This window comes from Pleurodeles waltl, chromosome 3_1 (genome assembly GCF_031143425.1).
Source record: "Pleurodeles waltl isolate 20211129_DDA chromosome 3_1, aPleWal1.hap1.20221129, whole genome shotgun sequence".
NCBI classification, from domain to species: domain Eukaryota; kingdom Metazoa; phylum Chordata; class Amphibia; order Caudata; family Salamandridae; genus Pleurodeles; species Pleurodeles waltl.
Window position 1 is genome coordinate 289437818 of NC_090440.1, and position 24062 is coordinate 289461879.

Here is a 24062-nt window from a genome sequence, read left to right on the forward strand (position 1 = left end):
TTCAGTGATATTATTCAAACCAACTAAAATGAACACTCTGTTTTATAATCCCTTTATCACACATATCCTTCAACAAATCCTTCATTGTACTGCAGCAAGTTAAAACTACTCACCTCACTTTGAATAACTGTATGTTTAAAGCTAACACATTTTCCCAGGTGGCTGTCTAAAACCCTAATGTAGGTTGCTCCATGTGATGTTTCCTTTTGTGCGCCGCCGCTGTCTCACATTCACCAACCCATCCTTCTTTTCATCTCTGTCCTGCACAGCATACATAAGCAGATCTGCTCTTAGATCCAACTTAACACCTACTTTTTAGTGATGCCATTTCAAAAGTCTCCCTTGTTTTGCAATATAAAGCATCCCTCTAGTGTTCTTCTTTCCTGAAAATTAATCTCCATCCAAAAAGGAGTCACGTTCAATCATTTATATGTCCTATGCATCACAAAAACAAAAAAAGAACAACCCACCTCCAAAAAATGCTTAATCAAGAGTCATGCCTTAGATGAAATAAGATCGTACTTGTTACTGTTACAAATGTATTTCTTCTTTTCTTTATTAAGATATATATCAATCACTTGTTATATTTTGAGACATAAACATTTTTATATATAATATCTGCCAAGCCCCCAAGCCAACAAACACACATCATTTCACACTACATCTATACATGCATACCTTTCAGACAAGATTAAAAAAAAAAACATTAAATGCCATCTTACAAGCATTGTACAGCACCACGATAATTCATGTGAGAGCCTCATTTAAGTTATCTAGGTTTTTACAGTGTTTTCACTAATGATCGAAGAAACTTACAAAAAAGCAATAAAAAATATCAGATTTGCAATATCAACAGGGCAAAGACTCTCGTATATACAATGTATTTATAAACTTTGACTCTCCTTTGGGATGAAGGAAAGTACATCCAGTCGTTCAAATATACCCATTCTTGGTGTCATTACAAGTAGTGGCACCTGTTCATATTTGTAAGTTTCTTTGACCTTTTGCGAAATAAGGCACACCTGTGGAGATCGGGGGTTCCAGTCTTCCCCTATCTTGACAACTATCATTGTCTCCCATTTCCAGACTAGGGTAGACCTTCTGCATTCACTGGGGTGTACTATCGACATGCTAAAGTCACACCTGACTCCCTCTCATGCTCCCTTTCATCTGAAGTGTTATGTACACTGTGCAGTTTCGGGCAAATCCTTCCAAACGGTGAGTGCAGGATATTCAGGCTATGTTACCGATGTTTCAGCCTCTATCGTGGAGTTCGATGATACTGACTCTGTCTGCTGGGCCTCATGGCCTCCGGCATTCTGATAGTGACACATGCCCACTGGCATATGTGGGCTCTGCAGTGGGACCAAAAGTTCCAGTGGGTGCAGAATCAGTGGAATCTCTCCAAAGTGGTCCAGATGTCGGAGGGTACTGTGAAAGACCTGCAGTGGCTGCTAACAAACTGCAATTGGGTCAGAGGCAGACCCCTGTCCCTTCCCCAACCAGTTCTCACAGTAGTGTCAAATGCGTCACTCGTGGGATGGGGCAGCCATCTGGTAGAGGTGGAGATCAGAGGACTGTGGTCTCCAGTGGAAGCAGGACTCCACATCTGGCATTGAAAGCCTTTCTATGCCCCATCAAGGAAAGGCTTGTGCAAGCGTTTACGGACAACACCACTGCCATGTGGTACTGCAACAAACGGGGGGATGGGGTCGTGGACCCTTTGGCAAGAGGCCCTGCTCCTCTGGGCTTGGCTGGAACAACAAGGCATTTCCCTGGTGGTTTCGCACCTGGTGGCTGAGGAACTCAGCCGTTGATGCCTAGTGGATCACAAATAGTGTCTCCACCCGGAGGTGGCGCAAGGTCTCTTTCAGCAGTGGGGAGAGCCTTGGTTAGATCTGTTCGCCACCTCCGAGAACGTGCAATGTCTGCAGTTTTGCGCACTGGAATTTCCAAGGCGGCTCTTGCTTGGTAATGATTTTCATCTCGAGTGGAGCTCAAGCCTCGTGTATGCCTTTCCAACCCATACCACTCCGGCCCAGAGTTCGCAAGAAGATCAGAAACGTCCAGGCACAAGTCATTCCTGGGGTTCCAGACTGGGAAGGGAGAGTCTGGTACCCCGAGCTACTGAGCATGGCCATTGATCCTTGATCAGGCTACCACTTCAGGAGGATTTTCTGTTGCAGCAACAGGAGATGGTTCTTCACCTGACCCTGTCCACTCTGTGCCTTCTTGCATGGAGATTGAGTGGCAGCAGTTGACAGCTTTTGACTTTCATCCCGAAGTATCTCATGCCCATCCACCACAAGGGTATTTGACTGCAGAAAGAAATTTGTGGCGTGGTGTACAGAGAAACATGTTGATCCTCTCTCTTCCCCTTTCTGAAGTACAACTGTTCATTCTTTGCCTTGCCCAGCAGGGCTCTGCTCTGGGCACTCTTAAGAGCAATCTTTTGGCTCTTTCTGCCTTCCTGCGGCTGCTTGGCTAACCTCAACTGTTCAAGTCCCCTATTGTACATAGGTTCCTAAAAGGTCTTGTTAATCTTTTCTGTCCTTCACCATTTATAATGCCTCAGTAGGATCTTAATCTGGTCTTAAAGTTCCTATTGTGTGCATCCTTCGACCCTCTCCACAACTGTCCCCTCAAGCTTCTGACTTTAAAAACAGCCTTCCTTGTGGCAATTATATCTGCCTGCGTAGTAAGTGAGCTGTAGTCCTTATCCTCTAGCCGCCTTACATCTCTGTCTAGCCTGACAAATTTGTGCTCCATTTCATGTAGGCTAATCTATCATACTGCTTACTTTTTTCGCTTCTCCATATCCCTCTAAAGGAGAGGAGAGACTTAATCATCCAGACCCAAAAAGAGCATTGTCATTCTACCTTGATCAAACAAAAGAGTTCCGGGTGGACGGATAGAGCAGTGCAGAAGTGTGGACCATCTCTAGTTTGGGTTGGTCATGCTCTGCATTAAAATCTGCTACGCACTGGCCAAGAAGCAATATCCTGAACGCTTGCACACTCACTCCACCAGAGCTATAGCTGCAACCACTGTGTTAGCACACAGAGTTCCGGTCCCGGTCATCTGCCAGACAGCAACATGGGCATCTCAGCGCACGTTTACTAAACACTACTGCCTAGACAGTCCGGTCCATAGAGATGGGCAATTTGCCCGGTCGGTCCTGCAGGACTTCCTTATTTGAAATTGGTCGGCAGACCCACCTCCTTGGAGGTATTGCTTGGGTATCTATTCAAAGGTAAGGAATCTGCAGCTAGAAGATAAACAAGTTACTTACTTTAGGTAACGCCTTATTTGGTAGAGAATAAATCTAGCTGCAAATCCCCTACCTATCCATCCTTCCTTCCTGCTCTGCAAACAGATTTCTAGGGATAGTGCTGACCCCTTTCCTAGTTGTTCACACCTGTGGTCAATGCCGTTCATGGCTCTGCACTTCTGGGTTGGAAAGTCATAAAAAGTTGTGATACACTAGGGTGCCGTATCCAGCTGTCAGATAAACTGTGGATACGTGATGTAACTTACTGTTAAGAACAACTCACCTCGTACTGGGAACTGGTCTTTCCAGGTTCCTGTCCAGTGGATACCTGGCCCTCTCTTTGACTCTTATCTTATCTCTCACGCTAACTCTGTTGAACTAGTATTCGAAACATTCCTATCTCCCCTGAGTGTGGTTCCACCTTTAGACAACTGGTCACCCACCCCAGGGTAGGCTCCTAGCTGACACACATCCCCTAGCAACAGAGACACACGATCCCCTGAACCTAGTTTCCCCGTGCAACTAGGTCCTGTCGAACTGTATACCCGCTGTGTTATAATTTGTAATTACTGGTAGTCTTCCTGCATTGCTCGCCATACTCTTTTCCTCTTAGCTCAGATCTATGTTCTGCTCTGCCTCTTTTCCATTCTTATTTTCTTGTCACTCCATGCACTTACCAAATAAAAACCTAGTTAAAAAAGACAATGGGCTCTCTTTTATAAATCCTAACATTCCTTCACATATTCTGCACCTTGAAATACACACCATTCCACAGACTTAACATTCCAAAACCAAGCCACTTAGTCTCAGACCTTTTCCTGACACTGAAAAGGATGACCACAGTCTTAGGATCCTAACCTTTCTCTTATATCCATCCCTCTAAATGACTTAAAATTGATCTGGATGAAAATGTACTTTACTTTTCCATAAAAGCTATGAGATAGTAGTTTTCTGGTAGATTCTGCTGGCCTCTATTGAAAAAGTTAATTGTAAGAAAATCCCTCCTTTTTGTATAATCACCCCCAAAGTTTATTACTGATGCCGCTGGTTCTTCGACTTAGAGTGCACTGAGGCTTGCTAACCAGTCCTCAGTGCCTATTCCCTGACCTTAAAACAATGTCTGTGTTATTGGCTTATACCCAATTGAAGTAAGCCAAACTGCAAGTCCCTAGTATATGATGCTCAGGTACCCAGGGCCTGTAAGAGGGTCACCCCTGGAACTGCAGCACTAATTATGCCACCCTGGGTGTGACAAATGTAAAACATGGCTCCCAGTCTTCTACTACAGACTGGAAGGGCAGTTTTAAACTGCCACGGCGACTTTGCCATTTAAAGCAATGGCAAAGCCCATTCTTCCTTTTCAATATATGTAAGTCCCCTCTAAGGCAGGCCTAACAGGCCCTAAGGCAGGGTGCTGTATATTAGACAAGTGGAACATGTCTAGCAGTAAAAACCCACCATTGTTGCTTTTACTGTGGAAAAGGCTAGTAGCCTCATTGGCGAGTGCAGAGTTTCAACCTGACACCTCTACTTTGCTATTTTCTGACTGTGACTACTAAAGTTGATATTGTAAGGTATTAAACAACTCATTACCTTAAGCCTGAATTGACTCCAAGCCAGAATTAACGGAAGTTGTTGCAATGTGCAACTTTTGCAAAGTTACCACTTTGAGCGTTAATCCCTTGTGCCCGTACACAATTGCAGAAGGGGTTTGTCCCTGAGACAGTTTCCTGCCCTCCTGGGGAGATGTGCAAACGACTCCCTGAAAATTGCACAATAGAAGCCTGTGTGAGGGCAAGAAGTTACCATTCCCTGACAGGAAGCCACACAGGTGTAGGCCCAACAGGCCAGCTTCAAAGGATAAGCCACCTTTGAAGGGCAAATGGTGAACACTTGGGATAGGGGCTGCTTTAATGTTTAAGAAGACAGGCTGGCACTCAGGAAGGAGAGGGTAACTAGTTGCCAAACTGTTTTTTCAGGTGCGTGTAGTCCACTTTGTAGCCTCACCTCTAGGTTGGGGTAGCAAGCTGTACATGCCAAGGAAGGAGTTCTGCCATCTTGAGAGTCAGCAGAATGTAAAATTAGCCAGATGCCACCACTTCTCAGGAAGTGGTCATCAGGAGGGAGGAACACTAGCAGCCCTTTGGCTACTGACAGTGTCCACCCTGAGGTCATTTTCTGCACCCCTGGCACCCATAACTCCAATCTCAGCAGACTGGAGCCAAGAAGGACTGCCCTGCTGCTCCAAGAACCCGAAAAAGAGAGACTGTAGTGACTAAGAGTGCACTTGCTGAACCCGGTGGCGAGCAGAGAAGGGACTGTGCTTGCTGTGCCATGCTTATGGCGAAGTTGTTTCCCAAGCGTCAGTTGGCTGACCTCCTGTTTGCAGCGCAGGACCGCAATAGCTGAAGAATCCTGCTGGGGTGAGTTAGTATCCCAGATTCTCTGACCACAGCTGGGACCCAATGCTCAAAGTTGTAACCAAGTCTGCTGAACCAGGGAAAGTCGACGAAGTGCAGCTTGGTCGCCCAGAAGTCAAGTTATCGTCCAATGAAGAATTCTTCTGTGACCACAATACTGAGTGGCTGGTAGCCCAGTGGCGGCTGGACTTTTTCCAGCACTGAGAGGACTTTGAGGGATGCTGACCCCTATGGTCAGGACTGAGTACTAGCTGCAGCAAGACCCCTGTTGATTGGATTGCATCCACAGCATCCTTGAACATCCTCAGCATTCTGTATCCCTTGCATCAGGACCACTTTGATAGGAGTCTATGGCAAGGAGATAAAAAGGGGGCAGAGAGAGGTAGTTCACTGCTTATCGAGTGTGCAGGACTACTTGTATCCCGCAGCTAGCGCAGTCTCTGCCACCACCAAAGGGGATAGAAGTTCACCAAAATTCTGTTGTTTTAGACAACTCGATGTATACTGTATACATTAAGGGACATCAGAGTGTTGTATGTGATTGGGTACTTTAGTTAGTAACTCACTTACACTTCTCCAATCACCAGCAGATAAGGTTGTCTTTTTGGTCCTGAAGAATTCGCTCTGTTCGATAGTGACAACCATTGGCAAGAAACATGTTGCACTTTTCTAACACTAATTCATGAGCTGCATTGGATCATTATCTCCACATCAAGCCACCCATTGGTTTTAATTATAGCAAGGGGACCCCTATACTAATATTTGATTTGGTACCTCTTAGCCATTTTTAACTCACTTGATACCAGTTTACACCTGGAGCACTTCCACCTACGTTTCACAATGGCAACTTATTCCAAAAGACCTCTTGCAAAGAGCCCCCTCGAGGGGCCTGTTGGGCATTGCAGCTGCGGCCCAATGAGGAGTTGCCTGATGATGAACCATAACACCAATATGGGTGCGTAGGGGATTTTGCTCCTGAGCAGTCAGATCCCCTGATTTGTTCTCGCTGCTTGTCACCGCTCTGTTCTGTTTTCGCTGTTTCTCCGTGATTCTAGAGGAACTGCATACTTTATTGAACTATAAGGAGATAAAAGTGCCTTGGACTGATAGAAGACTGCTTCTTCCTTTGAAGTATAGGTTTCTGAGGACCTTGCTTGTCTCCTTTCTGGAGTTGATCACCTAAGGTATATCAAAGTAACCTCTTTGACACTTACCCACGTTTTTCTTGAAAATGTTTGTAAGTTTCAAATTTGGTGAATTTGCCAATGCTTGTTGTTGGTTAGGTAAAAAAGTGCATATTTCTAGTACCTTGCAAAAGCTGTATCTCTGGAACCCTCCAGTGTATTTTGTTCGTTTTGGTGTCTAAAAATACATTAAAATATTATTATAAGTATTTATAAATTGGTGTTGGATTTCTTGATTGTCTTGTGTATTTATTCTTCAATTGTCTTGTTGCTGTGTAAATGCTTTACACTTGTTCCTTTGTGTAAGTCTGACTGCTGAGGGTTGAGCTAAGGGTTTGACAAACAAAACCTACTAGTCCTAAAGGGGTTGTTAAGTGCTTCACATGGCAAGGTCGCACAACCACACCATATAATACACCCCATTTCTTCACATAAATCAATATTTTGCCCTTTCATGAAGAAGGAACTGGCCCCACCATGTAAAATGGCAGCAATAACCTGGCCAAAGAATATTGCTTGAATGTCATATTTACACCAACCGAAAATCCTGTGGAACTGCAGGTCCAAGAAGGCTTCATGTAATCTGTGACTATTATCATGTCCACCAATGCCCAAAGAAGCAATCTAATGTGCACATAGTTAATCTCTGATCCCTCTCTGGTCATGACACTGCTGTCATTTATGCTCGGTGCCCAACCTGAGAGCATTAATGTGGTATTGAGAATAGCTTTGTGAAGAGCCCATACGTTCCACAGCCAATGCCTGGGGCTTATTGCCTTCCACATCAGAGTCTACTGATCTTCCTTATGTTTGCTTTGCAGATTCCACACCATGCTTGTATTTGATTTTGTATTTACTAATCTCATATTGTCTAAACCAGTTAGACGCATGTTTAACAGCCTCTCATCTAGACTTTGCCAGTAAGCATTTCGTTTGTTTTGCATTCGTAGTCAAACCAAGGAGTTTTATACTTAAGTGCCTTAACTCTAATTTTAATCATTGAGACTCAAGGGAGGGGCTTCTTACATGTTTTAGAACATTTGTCAAATGTCACTACTTGCCCCATTGTGGTTTGTCTGCATTTATGAAGCGATTATGTTGGTATTCGGAAATGTACCACATTACCTTAGTTTTAGGTCGGCTTAACTTCAGTTGCCCCCTAATTCTTTTCTGCGCATTATCACCCAATGTCAAATTATCCTGGAGTTGGCATTAGTCAAACCATACACCTGATTCAGTGTGAGGTGATTACTCAATTCAGTTTTCAATTCAATTTTATTTAATTCGTGATTTGGAACTCTAGAGAGGTCCACATGCAGACATAATACAAAATGATGTGCAAAATAGACTATAAGATTCCAATTTTAAAACCAGTATGAAACACTACATTCTCTTAAAATAAATTACATTCACTAAATTGCCCCCCCCCCCCCGAAGTTAGAAGTTCACATTCCTTCACATACAATACGCAAAGTGAATAAAGTGCATCCAATTAACAAGATTAACTTCTGTCCAAAAAACCTTTAACTAAACCCCAATCACTCTTCTCTTTTCCCACTAGGGCGCGTCATATCAAAGAAGTAATTAGTCCCCTGATAGAAACCATTCTTAAATATATTCCCAAATCCATAATAAATTTGGCTACCTTAAAACCAATGAAAGCCTAAACATAGAATATATATAAATTTAAGAGGAAATCTATAAGAACTAAAAACCCTCTGCCCATCAAACAACATACAAAATAATGACATTAGTATGCTTTATACTCTTATGATAGTCTGGAAATGTTTACCAGACCTGGCAGTAACATGTAATCCAGCATATGTTCGGTAACAAAAGATGATAAATGTTTTGGCTAGGCCGTCACAGCCCTTCAAATCATCATTCTGTGGTTTAATACGCATAGCACAGAGGGCCAGTCTCAGAAAAACAGCTTATTATTTTTCTGAATGTTGAAATATGTTGGAGGTAGATTTCACAAGGCATCACGAATAGAGACAGAGCACCCGTCTTCTGGATCTGTGCCAGGCAAGCAACTGTTGAACACCCCATTCGAATAAAATCATCCGATACCAATCAATCAAAAGTAGATATAGAGTAAACAAAACGTTCAGGGATATGATCACATTTGCATTTCATTAGTGATAAATACACTTGGCAGATTATGAAACAACTATATTTTTATAAATATATATATATATATATATATATATATATATATATATATATATATACATATATATATATATTTTACTTTAGGGCCTCATAGCCTACCTTCCAGGAGGTATTAATTATTTAATGTAATCTGGTGGGCAGTAACATCGCAGAATAAACGATGTTGACAACAGCCATGCTCACTCTGCTTCGTGTCTTTTACAGGGCCTCGTTGCCATATACAGTGAAGCCATTCAAAGCCACATGCCTGTGCCAGATATTTATGTAAACAAACCAAACCGATGTAGACTTCCCAACTTCTCTGACATACTTTTAAAGAGCTAATCCCGCTACAGTACCGGAAACCATGGAAGAACTGGCTGTTTGCCCGGTGGCTTGCTCTTGCATTCAGTTTCTTTCCTGGAACAGTACGTTAGTACACTGTGTAATAACTTGCTGATAGTTGAATATGACGATGAACTGTGCCCTTTGGCAAATCTTTCTAAATTGCCAAACTTGTTTCGAAGAAGGTCTTTTATAGTTCCATTACCATACTTCTCCTGATTTTGAAAGTTGCATGATTTTCATATTTAATGCAATAATAGAATCTGCACAACCTGGCAGTGGAAAGGTAATGTTTCTACATTTTATTTGTGATACGTTTTCAGTATTTACAAACTCGACATATACGTCACTAGTGCTAATGTATGCTAATCTTTAAGTAGAAGAAATACTATTTTAAAAGATCGGACATGTTGTTTGCTCCCTGATTGAGGTATTGGGAGTAACTAGTATTTGATAAGACGTCTTTAGTTTCATCTTCCACCTATATTGGATGGTTGGGACAAATTTATGGCCTCCGTGAAAGTCCTGAGCCACGGGTCCAAGTCTGGGTAGTCAACTGTTTTTTTTTTTTTTTACAAAATATTTGTCATATTAGAAGCTCTCATACCAGCCCTGCTGGAAATAGGTGTATATTGCTAAAATTATTTTACACTTGAGGACCATTTGACACATTAGACATTGTTGGATCACTCATGGTTTCTGAGATATCTGCGCATCCGGAAGTTAAAAAAATAATAATAATAATAATAATCTCTGATTCCCTGGGGAGCCATTTCTTGTTCAAGTATCTAACAATGGATTCGTGAAACTGGAACAATGTGATTGGCTATCTGCAACTTAGAGAAAAAGGCTGTTTCCGCCACTTCGTGATTGAATGTTACTCCGTCCTGGAAAACATTTGGAAAAGACACATAAGGAGGCTGAGTGAGTACACTCTGAGCCCCATGCCCATGTGGAGTAGAGGACCCAAAAGACCCCTTCCCAGGTTTGGACTTTTTTTTTAATGTTTATTTTGCAGTGGGTCTACCGCCCAGTTCCATGTCTCCAGTGCAGCCCAGGAGAGACATGGATCCTGGCTGGGAACAGCAAATCTAGTGGAAGCTTCAATGGTAGTGATTGTGCGAACTAAATTTGCTAATATTTTTACACCCCCGTACACCATCCATCCTCTCACCACTCCCCATTCATTCGTCATTTTATAGCAATTCAATCAACATTTTCCAACTCCGTATTCACCAGTAACAGTCCTTCGATTAAATATACCTCATGTATCCACTTTCTATGCAATCTTCTCTTTCCATTCATTATCCATCAATTTCCACCGTTCGTCTCTGCATCCACATACCATTCATGAAAGTTCACCAATTTAACCACAGAAACGCATACACACTTGCTCATAAGTATGCGGTACTCTTTCAAGCTCCTTCAGCTGTGACTTTCAGAAGTGGACACAGCACACCAGAGGTGGAATCCATATAAACGGTGAGCAGGAGAGGGCTTTCAGACCAGGAAACAACACAAGAATTGTGCACAGCACACTAATGAGGTTTACAGAACACAAAACATGCTAGATATAACGTTAAAAACTGGACCCTATTCTGCCAGAGACTTTCTGCAGCCATCGTTGTTATTATAATCAATATAGCTTATAATAATGATGGATAAAAAAGGGAAGTTTCTGATTTACTGACTTTCATGCCTATGCTCACTGTTTGTTAAATAGGTAAACCCTGTACTTCTATGTGCAACAGGTTACTATACTACACTGTCAGACCTACCTAGCACATTGGTGCAATTATTCAAAATGGGACGTAATTGTAAACAGTCATACTTATTACTTAATGCAGACGAGTGGGCCTGAGACTGAAAAGCGGAAATGCTCACAATTCTTGGAAGATAAAAGGGCTGTGTTCTCCATATTTCTCCCACGATTATACCCCATGAACAGTATTTGAAAAGCGTAAGTTATTCCAACGTGACTTTGTTTTTAGCTTTTATCTTACTAAGGACTGCGAGTCTCAGTTTAACAGTAAGTAACGTATTTAAAGGTTCGGTTTAGTGATAGCTGTTTCATGTAATTTGCTTATACTCTTCTTGTGCTATTGTTTGTGTAATTGTCTGCACAGTTCTAAAACTTCATCTTTTACAGCCTGGTTGGGAAGAGCGAACACACACAGATGGAAGAATTTTCTACATAAACCACAGTAAGGGTTATGCTATTTTTTGTGTGTTGCAGCCATGGAATAGTCTAAATGGCAATTGTTGACCTAAATAAATATATTCTGGCTTTTCAGGTACCAAAAAAACACAATGGGAGGATCCTCGATTGCTGACTTTAGCAATAACCGGACCAGTAAGTGTTTATATACATCTTTGCAGTTGATGATACTTCTATCTATTTACTGTATAATAGTACTAAAAAGAAAGTGCCTTTATCACATATTCTATTTAAAAAGCGCTAGAATGTAATGAGCACAGAAACAGAAGCTGCGTTTCTTTAAGAACCCCCACAAGCGATATTTTATTTTACAGTCACCAAATTTATCGTGCAGACAGTAGAACCGATAAAACATGGTGAATTTCCACAGTCTTTACAGTGACAAACTTGAGTGTTACCCACATAACACTATGTGGCATGTAAACATTTTACGTCTGATCACGTGAAATGCATACATACTGGGGTGGGTGTGCATGAAAGATGTATTCTGTTTGTATAGCACAAATCTGAGAGAAACTTCTAGTTGCAGATTCCTTACCCTAGAATTTCCCCCAGACTTCAGTCTGAATCCAGAGATTTTTTTTTTAGCAGTAACCCTGTCGCCGTTAGGCGTCGTCGATCAGGTCCACGTCCATAGTCAGCGTTGTGCATGCCGGATATGACTTCGTAGGACCTACATAGCCGCCACCCCGGTGCCCTGACGTCTACTCCAGTATTGGAACTTTCATAGATTCACATGCTTGAATCATTCCTTGTCGTCGAGATGGGAGTCCCCTTTTATTATAATAGCAATGTAATGATAACTAAAGTGTATAAAGGCCTAAGGCCTGCCACCTTAGTAGCCTATCCTTGTCAATTTGAGAAAAAAGACCCAAACCAGGTTTCAGCCAATCAGGCTGCCCTTCCCTCTAGAAAGCACCTGTGACAAGCTCCAGTTCCTCAGATTTTCTACTGCATGTCGTGCCAGGTTCTCTCCACTGAGCTCTGCTCAGTCACACCTTTCAGAAATCAATTCTGGTACTTTTTCCTCCTCAAAATATTGCTGTTACCTGTCAAAGGCTTCCAAGCCTCTTTTCTGGTCTGCTGTAGACCTAATTTCTGTATCAATCACCATGTCTGACAGAGAGGAAAAGTCTCTTCAGAGCCTGCTAGACCTGTGGAAAGACAAGGCTTCACTTTGAGGACCCCTCAAAGACTGCATATATTGCCTTTATCCAGACCATTCTGCTAGGGATTGTATGGTATGCAGGACATTTTCTAATAAGACACTTACGGACAGGGAGAGCGGGCTGTTCATTTGGCTCCAGAAATTAAAAACTAAGATCCTGTTTCTGGTTCTGACAGTGAGGTTTTGTCTACATCCTCCAGAAAAACAAAAACAAAGGGGCAGATCACCTCAATTTGGTCATATGGAGGACCTGCCTAAAAAAAGCTTTAAAAAAGACTAAACATGGGCCTTACAAAGCTCACAGCCCTTCAAGTTCTCCACACAGGAGGTCTGCATCCTCCCATGGAGAAAGAAGATAATGTTCTGCCTCGTCAGAACGTCGTCAAAAAGCTTCTTCTGAACCTCCTGCACCACCTCCAACGACTAAACATTCTTTCAAGAAGCCATCTGTCAAATCAACGACGACATCGTCGTCGGAATCACCAACGACTACAGCGTCGAAGAAGGTGTGCACGGCATCGTCGACAACCTCTACAACGATGACAGTCTATACAGCATGCAGTACTTCCAATGTGCACACGATGAGGACACCGTCGTAAACGGCCCCCTCTGTCAGGTCGTCAACGCTAAAAATAACCGTCTTTTAACGTCGACGATAACACACTTATCGCTGACGACTGCTCCGTCGACGAGCATTACACAGGCATTACTGCCTGCACCGCCGACGAAGACAGCATCGACGATACCGTCAACGGGTCCGTCAACCAAGATTGTAGAGAAAAATGGAAAACTGAAATCCCTGACAGTGTCGCACACTTCCCCTAGTAAAGTGTCACCTTTAATTCCTGCCCATCTGTTGGAAGAGAATGACTCGGAGGAACAAATGTTCCCTATGCCAGGTTCCCTTATTTCAGATTTGCAATTAATGCTGGCGGGCTATAGGAAGAGATTTCCACCAGTCAACTCTAAAGACCAGTAGGCATCTATACCTTCATCAGTGCCACTTCCTTCCACACCTGTTAGATTACAGGTATTGCCATTGGATGTATCCCAACATACACCTCTCTCTGTTCCACCACAAGACCTGTTAACAACTGATGATGACAGATAAGAGGGTGAGTAGACTTTCCACCAGGTGGATTCCATAGTTTATTGGAGCGGGCAGTAAAGAGATTTGCACTACCTATGCATACTAAGCAGATGGACTGCTTTGTATTCGACTTTAAGGAACCATTTCAAAGTGTGAGATCGATGCCCATAGTTGACTACATATGACGTAAGGGTCTGAAGGTAATGAAAAGCCCCGCATGGATAAAAAATATAAATTGTCAGATGAAACCCCCACCGTGCCTGACTGGACACCTCGAGCCGGACTCTGTTATCACTCAGGCAGCTCAGCGCAGATCTAGAAATCATTCTACTTCAATCTCTGCTCCACCTGATAAGGAAGGAAGAAGGCTTGATAATATAGGAAAGTGCTTCTCCTTGATGTCCTCTCTTACGGCAAGGGTGTCAAACTCATTGGCTTTAATAGGAAGATACGACAGGCAGCTATGGGCAGACATTGTTCCTTACCTAGACCAATTTCCAGAGAATTCAAAAGCAGAAGCAATCAAGATACTACAGGCAGGGGAAAGGACTTGCGCTGAAGTCATCGACTGTGCAATTGATATTGCTACCACGACCTTTTGTCAACTGGCAGGGTTAGCTGTTTTAAGAAGGCAGGGCTGGCTTTGTGAGACTTATTTTTGGCCTAAAATGCAGAACAAAATTCTCAATTTACCTTTCAATGGAGATGCCCTATTTGGGAAACATATTGATGATGTCCTGCAGGCTATAAAAACTGATATGGACACAGCCAAGTCCCTTGGAATCCTGCAATTAAAAAAACAGCCCTTTCGGGGTGCCAGAGGAAGTGGATATCTCCCCTACAGAGGGGTATTTCAACAATCTAAATATCCCTCTTCCTTCTTCACTTACCAATCCTTTCGTCCTCAATATCAACAGAGGCAGCCTCCACAGGCCGCATATATTAGAAACATGCAAAGAACAAGAGCAGGACGACAAACAAGAGAAGCAGGACGCAGACAATGACTTCTCTCCTTCTCCAGCTACTTATCCTTCTTCAAATTCAATAATAGCAGGAAGGATCTCCCAATATTTCCACAATTGGCAAAAAATCACTGTAGGAAGCTGGCTCTGTATATACTATATCAAAATGAGATATAGTGTATAGAGAGTCCAGGGGTTCCCAAGAGGATTAACAGAGGCTAAAGTAGATAATACTAATGCTCTCTTTTGTGGTAGTGTGGTCGAGCAGTTAGACTTATCAGAGGGTAGTGCAAAGCCTTTGTTGTACACACACAGACAATAGAAGCACACACTCAATGACTTAACTCCAGACCAATGGTTTTTATATAGTAAAAATATATTTTCTTAATTTATTTTTAAAACCAGAAGATTCAAGTTGCAGTTAAGTACTTCAAAATATTCGTATTTTACACATTTATCAACAGTACTTTGTTTGAAATCGTTAAGTTATACAGTTTTTGAATTATTGGCAATAATCTGTTTTAAAATTGGACACAGTGCAATTTTCAGAAACAGTTCATGGAGGGGTGGAGAGGTCAACCGAGGGCGGGCACTTGCTCGGAATCTCCTGGGCATCCTCTCTAGCTGGGTGGACCACCTGGACACGAACCTTGGGCATCAGGTGCAGAGAGGTCAGGACTCACGCAGTCGGAGTGAGGCTGAAGTCCTTAGTTGTTGGTTTTTCTTGAACAGGGCTGTTGTCCTTGGGAGTTATTTGTCCTTTTGGGTGCAGGGCAGTTCTCTGGAGCTTGGCAGAGGTCGCTGGTCCCGCTGGACACATCGTTGTTCTTTTGCAGGTTCTTTGAAGCAGGAGACAGGCCGGTAGGGCTGGAGCCAAAGCAGTTGTCGTCTTTCTTCTTCTCTGCTGGGGGTTTCAGCTAAGCAGTCCTCTGCAGCAGGAATCTGGTGAGCTGGGTTTAGGGAGGCCCTTAAATCCTAGATTAAGGGGCGTTTTAGGAGTCAGAGGGCAGTAGCCAATGGCTACTGTCCCTGAGTGTGGCTACACCCTCCTTGTGCCACTCCCTTTGGGTAGGTGCGCACACACCTAATCCTATTGGTCCATGTCCCCCAAATCAAGATGGAGGATTCTGCAGGGAGGGGGTCTGGACACCTTAGGGGTGGTCCTGGCTGGAGTGGTCACTCCTCTCTGTTTTCCCTAATTTTTCCGCTGGACTTTCCTCCAAAAGTGGGGCTTTGTCCAGAGGTGGGCATCTCCAGTGGCAAGAGTACCCTGGGGCACTGTAATCCGAGGCTTGAGCCTTTCAGGCTCAGTGTCAGGTGTTACAAATCCTTTAGGGGGGAGGTGTGAATCACCTTTACCCAGGACAGGCTTTGTTTCTGACCACAGAGAGCACAAAGGCTCGCACCCCATGTGGTCAAAAACTTGTCTGAAAGTGGCAGACTGGCACAGACCAGTCAGTCCTACACTAGCAGTTTGGCTAACATACAGGGGGCACCTCTAAGATGCCCTCTGTGTGCATGTTTCAATAAATCCCACACTGACATTACTGGGGGCTTATTGTGCTGAGAAGTTTGATATCAAACTTCCCAGTATTCAGTGAAGGCATTATAGATCTGTCGAGTTCGTAATGACAACCTTCCAGACCATATACTCAATATGGCTACACTGCACTTACAATGTCTAAGAATGAACTTTGACACTGTAGGGGCATACTGCTCCTGCAGCTATGCCCTCACCTGTGGTATAGTGCATCCTGCCTTAGGGATGTAAGGCTTGCTAGAGGGGTGACTTAACTATGCCACAGGCAGTGGTTTGTGGGCATGGCACCCTGAGAGGAGTGCTGTGTCGACTTTGCTTTTTTCTCCCCACCAGCACACACAAGCTGCATGGGCAGTGTACATGTGCTTGGTGAGGGGTCCCCCAGGGTGGCATAATACATGTTTCAGCCCTTGGGACCTTCCCTGGCCACAGGGCCCTTGATACCATGGGTACCTTTTACAAGGGACTTCACTGTGTGTCAGGGTTGTGCCAATTGTGTAAATCAGAGTACAGATTTTGGGGAAGAACAGTGGTGCTGGGGCCTGGTTAGCAGGATCCCAGCACACTTTCAATCAAAGTTGGCATCAACACTAGGCAAAAAGTGAGGGGGTAACCATGCCAGCAGTGGCACTTTCCTAAAATCACCTCAGACCAATGGGTATTAAACCTTATTTAATTTGCCCTACAATGGAGTTCATGCAAATTCCGCCAGCAAGACCTCCTCCCCCACGCACTTTGAAACACCTAAATCTTCTCAAAAAGGAAGTCTGGGCTATGCTCAAGAAAGGAGCTATAGAAAGAGTTCCTGTTCAGGACAGAAACAGAGGGTTTTATTCTTGTTTCTTCCTTGTCCAGAAGAAATGGAAAGATTGGCGTCCAGTCTTGGACCTCAGGAACCTGAATACTTGCCTCATAAAACAGTCATTATGTATGATTACTTTACACTATACCCTTTCCCTTCTCAATCCAGGGATTATATGTCCACCCTCGATCTTCAGGACACATACTTCCATATTCCTATACATCAATCCCACAGATGATTCCTCAGATTCGTAGTAGCTGAGAGCATTTCTAGTTCGAAGTTCTTCCTTTTGGCCTGAAATTGGCACCCAGAATTTTCACCAAATGCCTAGCTCCAGTTGCAGCTTTCCTCAGAAGACACAAACATCAAGTCTTTCCATATCTAGACAACTGGCTCATCAAGGCCAGATCCAGGTTGCAGACTCAGAGAGTGACAGAGACCTGTGTATAGCTGTTTGGAAAACTAGGCCTAACTATCAATTACAGCAAATCAGTTTTCCAACCCCTGAAAAGAAGGACCTTTTTGGGTGCAGTTCTGGACACATCCAACAGCAAGGCAGCTCCTACAGAGAAAACTAATTTCCTTAGCCAGACTGGTTAAAAAGAAAGTCTGTTTAAGTTCGCCTCTTCAAGTCCCTACTAGGAATTATGTCTTCCTGCATCCCACTTGTGCCATTCTGTCTTCTCAGAATAATTCTCCTTCAAGAGCAACTAGTCAATCAGTGGATGCAGTCCAGGGGGGTCTTTCGACAATGTAATCAAAATTACAAACTCCATGAGAACACACCTATCTTGTTGGACCTAGGAATCTCACCTGTCAGTGAGCCTCTCTTTCCTTCATCAACCAACCCTGTGGGTGATCACAACCGATGCATCCCTAGAAAGTTGGGGAGCCTTCCTTCAGGATTTATGAGTCAGAGGCAGGTGGGAATCGCATCAAAAGGTTTACCATATCAATTATCTCGAACTGAAAGCAGTTTGACTAGCGCTTTGAGCTTTTCTACCAAAGATAAGAAATTAGTCAGTACTCATACGTACGGACAACACCACAATGATGTACTATATCAACAAGCAGGGGGGAACCAGATATCTGTTTTATCTCGAGAATCTCAATTTATCTGGAACTGGTCCATCCTACAGGGAGTACATCTTCAGGCAGAGCACATACCGGGCACTCTAAATGTCATTGCGGACCCTCTCAGCAGGCTGACAACATCCAACCACGAATGGGAGTTAAATCAAAGAGCGCTAGATCGCATTTTCTCTCAATGGGGCAAGTAAAACCTCAATCTTTTTGCCACTCCCCGGAATGCAAAATGCCAATCTTATGCAAGTCAGGATCACCATCCGTGCTGTTGGGGGAAAGCGTTTTCAATGGCATGGTCAGGAATTTATGCTTATGCTTTTCATCCCATTCCCCTCATTCTGAGAGTCCTAGCCAAGATCAAGAACGTACACTGCAAAATTCTTCTAATTGCCCAGGCATGACCTTGACAGCATTGGTATACGGCGCTACTTCTCCTTTCAGAGAGCCATAGCAGGTGCTACCTTAGGTCCGTTATTTAGCCAGAGAAGGTTTGGTGAGTGCTTCAATTAGAGTCCACTTAGCTGCAATTTCCTGTTATAGGCGATCCGAGAACTCGCCATCTTTGTGGTCTACAAGAATTATCAAGCAGTTTCTTAAAGGACTTTTTCGTTCTTTCCCACCAGTCAGACCACCACCACCACCGTCATAGCAGCTTAATGTAGTTTTGTCCCAATTAATGAAACATCCATTTGAGCCTATTCACAGGGCGGACTTAAAATTCTTGTAATGGAAGGTCGCACTTCTACTTGCCCTGACCTCAGCTAGAAGGATTAGCGAAATTCAAGACTTCACTATTCAGAATCCTTTCTTGCAGTTTAAGGACAATGTAGTAATTATTTGAACTAATCCAAAATTCATACCCAAAGTTCCTTCGGACTTCCACATTGATCAGCCAGTTATGCTAAAGTCGGATTTTCCAAATCCTTCAACGCCAGCAGAAAAGGCTCTTTATTCCTTGGACATCAAAAGATATCTCAAATTTTATCTGGACAAGAAGAGAAGTTTTAGAAAAACAAATCAATTATTTGTGGCATTCAGTACCACTAGGAAAGGGCTACTGATTTCTAAACAAGGAATTGCTCGATGGATAGCTAGTGCAAATGATTATTGTCACACAGGTGCAGGGAAGCCCTTGTGCAAACCAACACATGCACAATCCACAAGGGCTGTTGCAACATCCACAGTGCTCTTCGCTGGTGTGCCCATACAGGAGATTTGCAGAGCGGCCACCTGGAAGTGCACGCACACTTTCGCGAAGAACTATTGCTTGGAGTAATCTTCACAAGGTGATGTAGCAGTGGGGCATGCGCTGCTGCAGCATTTGTTTCAGTCATGGTGAGCTGTGCTATTCTTTTTTCCCCTCCTGCCCAGTTCAATGCTCATCACATTGTATGACAGTAATGTTTCTTTCCTTCGCAATACACTGGTTGTTGTTTAGCACGGTGTAATAATTCTTTTGTTTGCATAAAAATTAATCATTTAAAGCTTTCTTTTCTATTCGTGGTATTTCATCTATCAATTGATATAAAAGTGTTCATCATCCATGTGCTTCACTACTGCTTGCTATTCTGATTCAAGCATATGAATCTATGAAAGTTTCAATACTGGAGTAAGAAAATTTGCTACTTACCTGTAACTGTAGTACTTCTGTATTGGAATCATAGATTCACATGCAACCCTCCCTCCTGCCCTGAGAAGCTCACCGTTACAGGTTATATACCTCAAGTACTTCAGCACTTGTGATATGTAAAAATCTGAGCGACTGGAGCTTCTCACAAGAGTGTTCTAGAGGGAAGGGCAGTCTGATTGGCTGAAAACCGGTTTGGGTCTTTTTTGTCAAATTGACAAGGATAGGCTACTAAGATGGCAGGCCTTAGGTCTTTATACACTTTAGTTATCATTACATTGCTCTTATAATACACCGTGGACTCCCATCTCGACAACGGGGAATGATTCAAGCATGTGAATCTATTAAAGATTCCAATACTGGAGAACTACAGTTACAGGTAAGTAACTAATTTTCTTCTGCGCCAGCCAAGCGCAGATCCGAAGAAAAACTAACCCCACAGTCGCTTTTTGACTGATCTTTTTTGACGTTTTGTCGAAGAATTTTGAGTGTTTACATTCCTGGTGTGTCAAGATGTCATCACTCAAGACTGGTTTCAAGCCCTGCGGATCCTGTCATTGGGCAGTGTCTGTGATGGATCCACACCTTGTGTGCATGTGGTGTTTGGAGCACGGCCACGACCCGAAGTCATGCTCTGAGTGCCGGGCCATGAATCAGAAAGCTTTGAGGGAGTGGTCCCTAAAGCCACTTGCGACCTGGTGCTCAACTCCACGCTGCTCTCGATCTCGGTGGAGAGGAAGGTGCCGAGCACAGTCGCTCAACCCCAATTCTTCATCGACCCACTCGAGGTCGTCGGGATAGTCAGGTAAGTCAAGGCACGAGAAGTCGAAGAAAAAACTTTCTTTGACGTCACCCTGACCATCGGCCAATGCAATGCGGGAAAAGGGGCACCATCGTTCCAGGCCTCCGTCCAATGTCGGCGGTCCTGATGCCACCCGTGCCCAAGGTCGGCGTTGACCTCATCCGACTCAGACACGGAGCTGCACAGACGTCATGCACCGCCAATTCTGATTTCGACAAGGACTTTGCTACCTGGGTCGGATGCTGACCCTTATTTTCTTGAATTGGGGTACGGTGAGGATTGATAATATACCAGCTTGCAGATCCCACAGACTGGCAGATGGACCAGGGTGAGGCTAGTGGTCTGGACGCTTCCCCTGACGCTGGCAGGCTTTCTCCTCCTCTACGTGACTACGGAGGAAGCGGTGTCCTGCTCCATGGTAGTGGAGAGAGCGGCCGACGTCCTGGACCTTGAGCTGCCTTTGGCGGCTGTCAGGACTAACCTCCTGACAGAGGTGCTTCAGCCTGGGGCTTCCTCTTCTGAACCACTTTTGCTCTTTAATGAAGCACTCACTGATGTCCTACTTGGGGACCTGGTCCAAATACACCACAGGGTCTCCAGTGAACAGGAAAATCCTCTGCTGCATAGACCTGCCCCAAATGACCCAGTGTTCTGACGTAACACCCAGTCCCTGAGAGCTTGGTTATCCAAGCCTCCACGCTCCTGGGCACAGTCCCTTCTGCACACCTGGGATAAGGAATCCACATGGCTGGACCAGCTTGGGAAGAAGGTGTTTTTTTCCTCCAACCTGCCATTGCGGTGCGTGAACACCGCATGCCTTTTGGGCTATTACACTCATACTTCATGGGACACGGTTGCGCAGTTGCTGCCTCAGGTCCCGGAGGAGGCCTGGGTCATTCTCTTCCAAGCTGTGTCTGATGGGAGAGACGCAGTGAAGTTCACAATACGATGTGGGCTGGATACGACTGACTCACTAGGCTTGGAGACAAAGCCGACTCAGTGCTCAAGCGCTTCAAGAGTTGTAAAACAGTAGCCACTTTTTAGCATGGTTACCCCCACTTTTTGCCTGTTTGTCAGTGTGTTTGACTGTGTTCACTGGGATACTGCTAACCACGACCCCAGTGAGTATGCTCTTTCCCTTTAAACTTGGTTGCTTGGACCACACACACCCCACATTTGGCATACTCGTGCCCCCATGTAAGTCTCTAGTATATGGTACATATGTACCCAGGACATTGTAGTAGGAGGGGATCCCCATGGGCTGCAGCATGTATTATGTCACCCATGGGGAGCTCATGCAAAGTGTATCTACAGGCCTGTCATTGCACCCTGCGTGAAAGGGTGCATGCACGCTTTTCAGTACAGGTCACTACACCAGGTCACTGTAAGTCACCCATTTCCATTTTCCTGGACTTTGTGAGTGCGGTGACACCATTTTATGCGTGTACTGGACATAGGTCACTACCTATGTCCAGCTACATAATGGTAACTCCGAACCTAGGCATGTTTGGTATCAAACTTTTTGGAATCCTACCCCAATACTGTTGCCAGTATTGGAAGTATGATTCAATGCACTCTGGGGGCTCCTTAGAGGATCCCCAGCATTTCTCCTAGCAGTCTTCTGGTGTTTTCCACGCAGCCCAAGCTGCTGCCACCCCTCAGACAGGTTTCTGCCCTCCTGCTCCTTGAACAGTTCAAGCCCAGGAAGTCAGAACATAGGATTTCCTTTGGGAGAAGGGGTTGGTAGGGTAACATGCTCTACCTTTGGAAATAGATGTTACATGGCTTGGGAGGGGTAGCATCCCAAAGCCACTGGTATGCTTTGAATGGCACATTTGGTGCCCTCTGTGCATAAACCAGTCTTCACCGTTCAGGGACCCCCCAGTCCCTGCTCTGGCGCACAACTGGACAATGGAAAGGGGAGTGACCCCACCCCAGGGGTGGTGGTCCAGAGGATCCCTGGGTTATGCCATCTTGAATCCAAGCTGGGCTGGGGCAGTAGCCAGGTCAGGCAGGTGACGTCAGAGCCCCCTCCTGATAGATGGTCACCTGGCTAGATGACCAATCCCCATTTCAGGGCTTTTTAGGGTCTCTCTCTTGGGTGGGTCCTCAGATTCGGCTTGCAAGATTCCAGCAGGACTCCTCTGCAACCGCTACTCCAACTTCTAGCCACTGGAACCGCGACTGGACCCTCCAGGAACTGATAATCAGCATCCACGACGAAGACTCTGTTTGCAACATTGTTTCCACGGCTCCATCCAGCTTCTGCAGCATTTCCCCAGCTGTGCATCCTCTGAGGGCCGCAAGTCTTCAGTCTGCACGAGAAGGAAGAAGGAATCTCCCTTGGAGTGAAGGAGTCACTCCCCTTAATCCTCAGGCACCAATTGCAATGACAACCGGCTGTGTGGATCTCCTCTCGTCCTGAGCTGCACGAATCCTGCATCACGGGTAGTGGTCCTGAGTAGTCCTCTTGGTCCCCTCTGCCAGCTGTTCAACTTTGGTGGAGTTAAGCCTTTGCCTTCTCATGCAGGACCGTACCCTCATGCACTGCGTCTCTTGCAGCTTACAAGGCTTGTTGGCATCGCCTCCAAGGGATCTTCAGACTCTGTGTAGCCCCAGCCCCCAGCACTCCCTCCTGTGACTCACAGCCCTCTGCTTGCTTCTCCTGTGGCAAGGACGCTTCTCAAGTTGTGCTGCGTGGGCTCCTCTGCGACTCCTGGTTCCTCTTCCAGTGGGTCTCCTGTGGGGGCTGCCTCTTCTTCTGTGGACTCTCTGCCTTGCTGAGTGTCCCCCTAGGGATTCCCCTGGTGGGCTGAGTCCTCCTGGACCTTACTGATCCCTGACAGCTCCACTTGTGCATCACCGCGACTTCTGCCTTTGCCAAGGCTTATTGGTGGCTCTTCCACACCAATAGCCGACTGCAATCATCCTTCCAGCGTGGGACGTCGGCCGCATCCTCCAGGAACTCTTCACCTGCTCCTGGGCTGCATTGCTGACAGTCTTCGTCCTACCGTCGACCAACTCCTGCAACCGTAGCTGGGTGGGTAGTGGCTCCTGCCCCTCTGGACTCTTCTGTGATTTGGTCCCCTTCTTCCACAGGTCTTACTCTTCAGGAATCCACCCCTGGTTTCTTGCAGTCTTGTCTGGGTGTTCCATTTTCTTCTTTTTCTTCCTTTTGGGTGGTTTGTGGAAAATCCAATAACTTACTCCTCTCTTCATGGTCACTGGGGGGCACTGTGGTACTTACCTTTGGGGATTCCTAGTTCCTCCAGCTCCCCTCTACACATTCCACTTACCTACGTGGGGGTCCCTCATTTTCATTCCACTTTTTTTTAGTACATGGTTTGGTCTCCCCCCAGGGTTACTATTGTCTGTTTGCATTTGCAGTGTTTT

The 24062-nt window shown here is 44.8% G+C and overlaps 1 protein-coding gene across 1 annotated transcript in view; it reads left to right on the forward strand.

Moving 5' to 3' along the window:
- NEDD4 (NEDD4 E3 ubiquitin protein ligase) overlaps nt 1-24062 on the forward strand; it is a 1239834-nt gene that overhangs the window by 765735 nt on the left and 450037 nt on the right. The window contains exons 16-17 of the mRNA XM_069222425.1: nt 11524-11578; nt 11669-11727. Coding sequence (XP_069078526.1) covers nt 11524-11578; nt 11669-11727 — 114 coding nt within the window. The remainder of the gene's footprint in view (nt 1-11523; nt 11579-11668; nt 11728-24062) is intronic.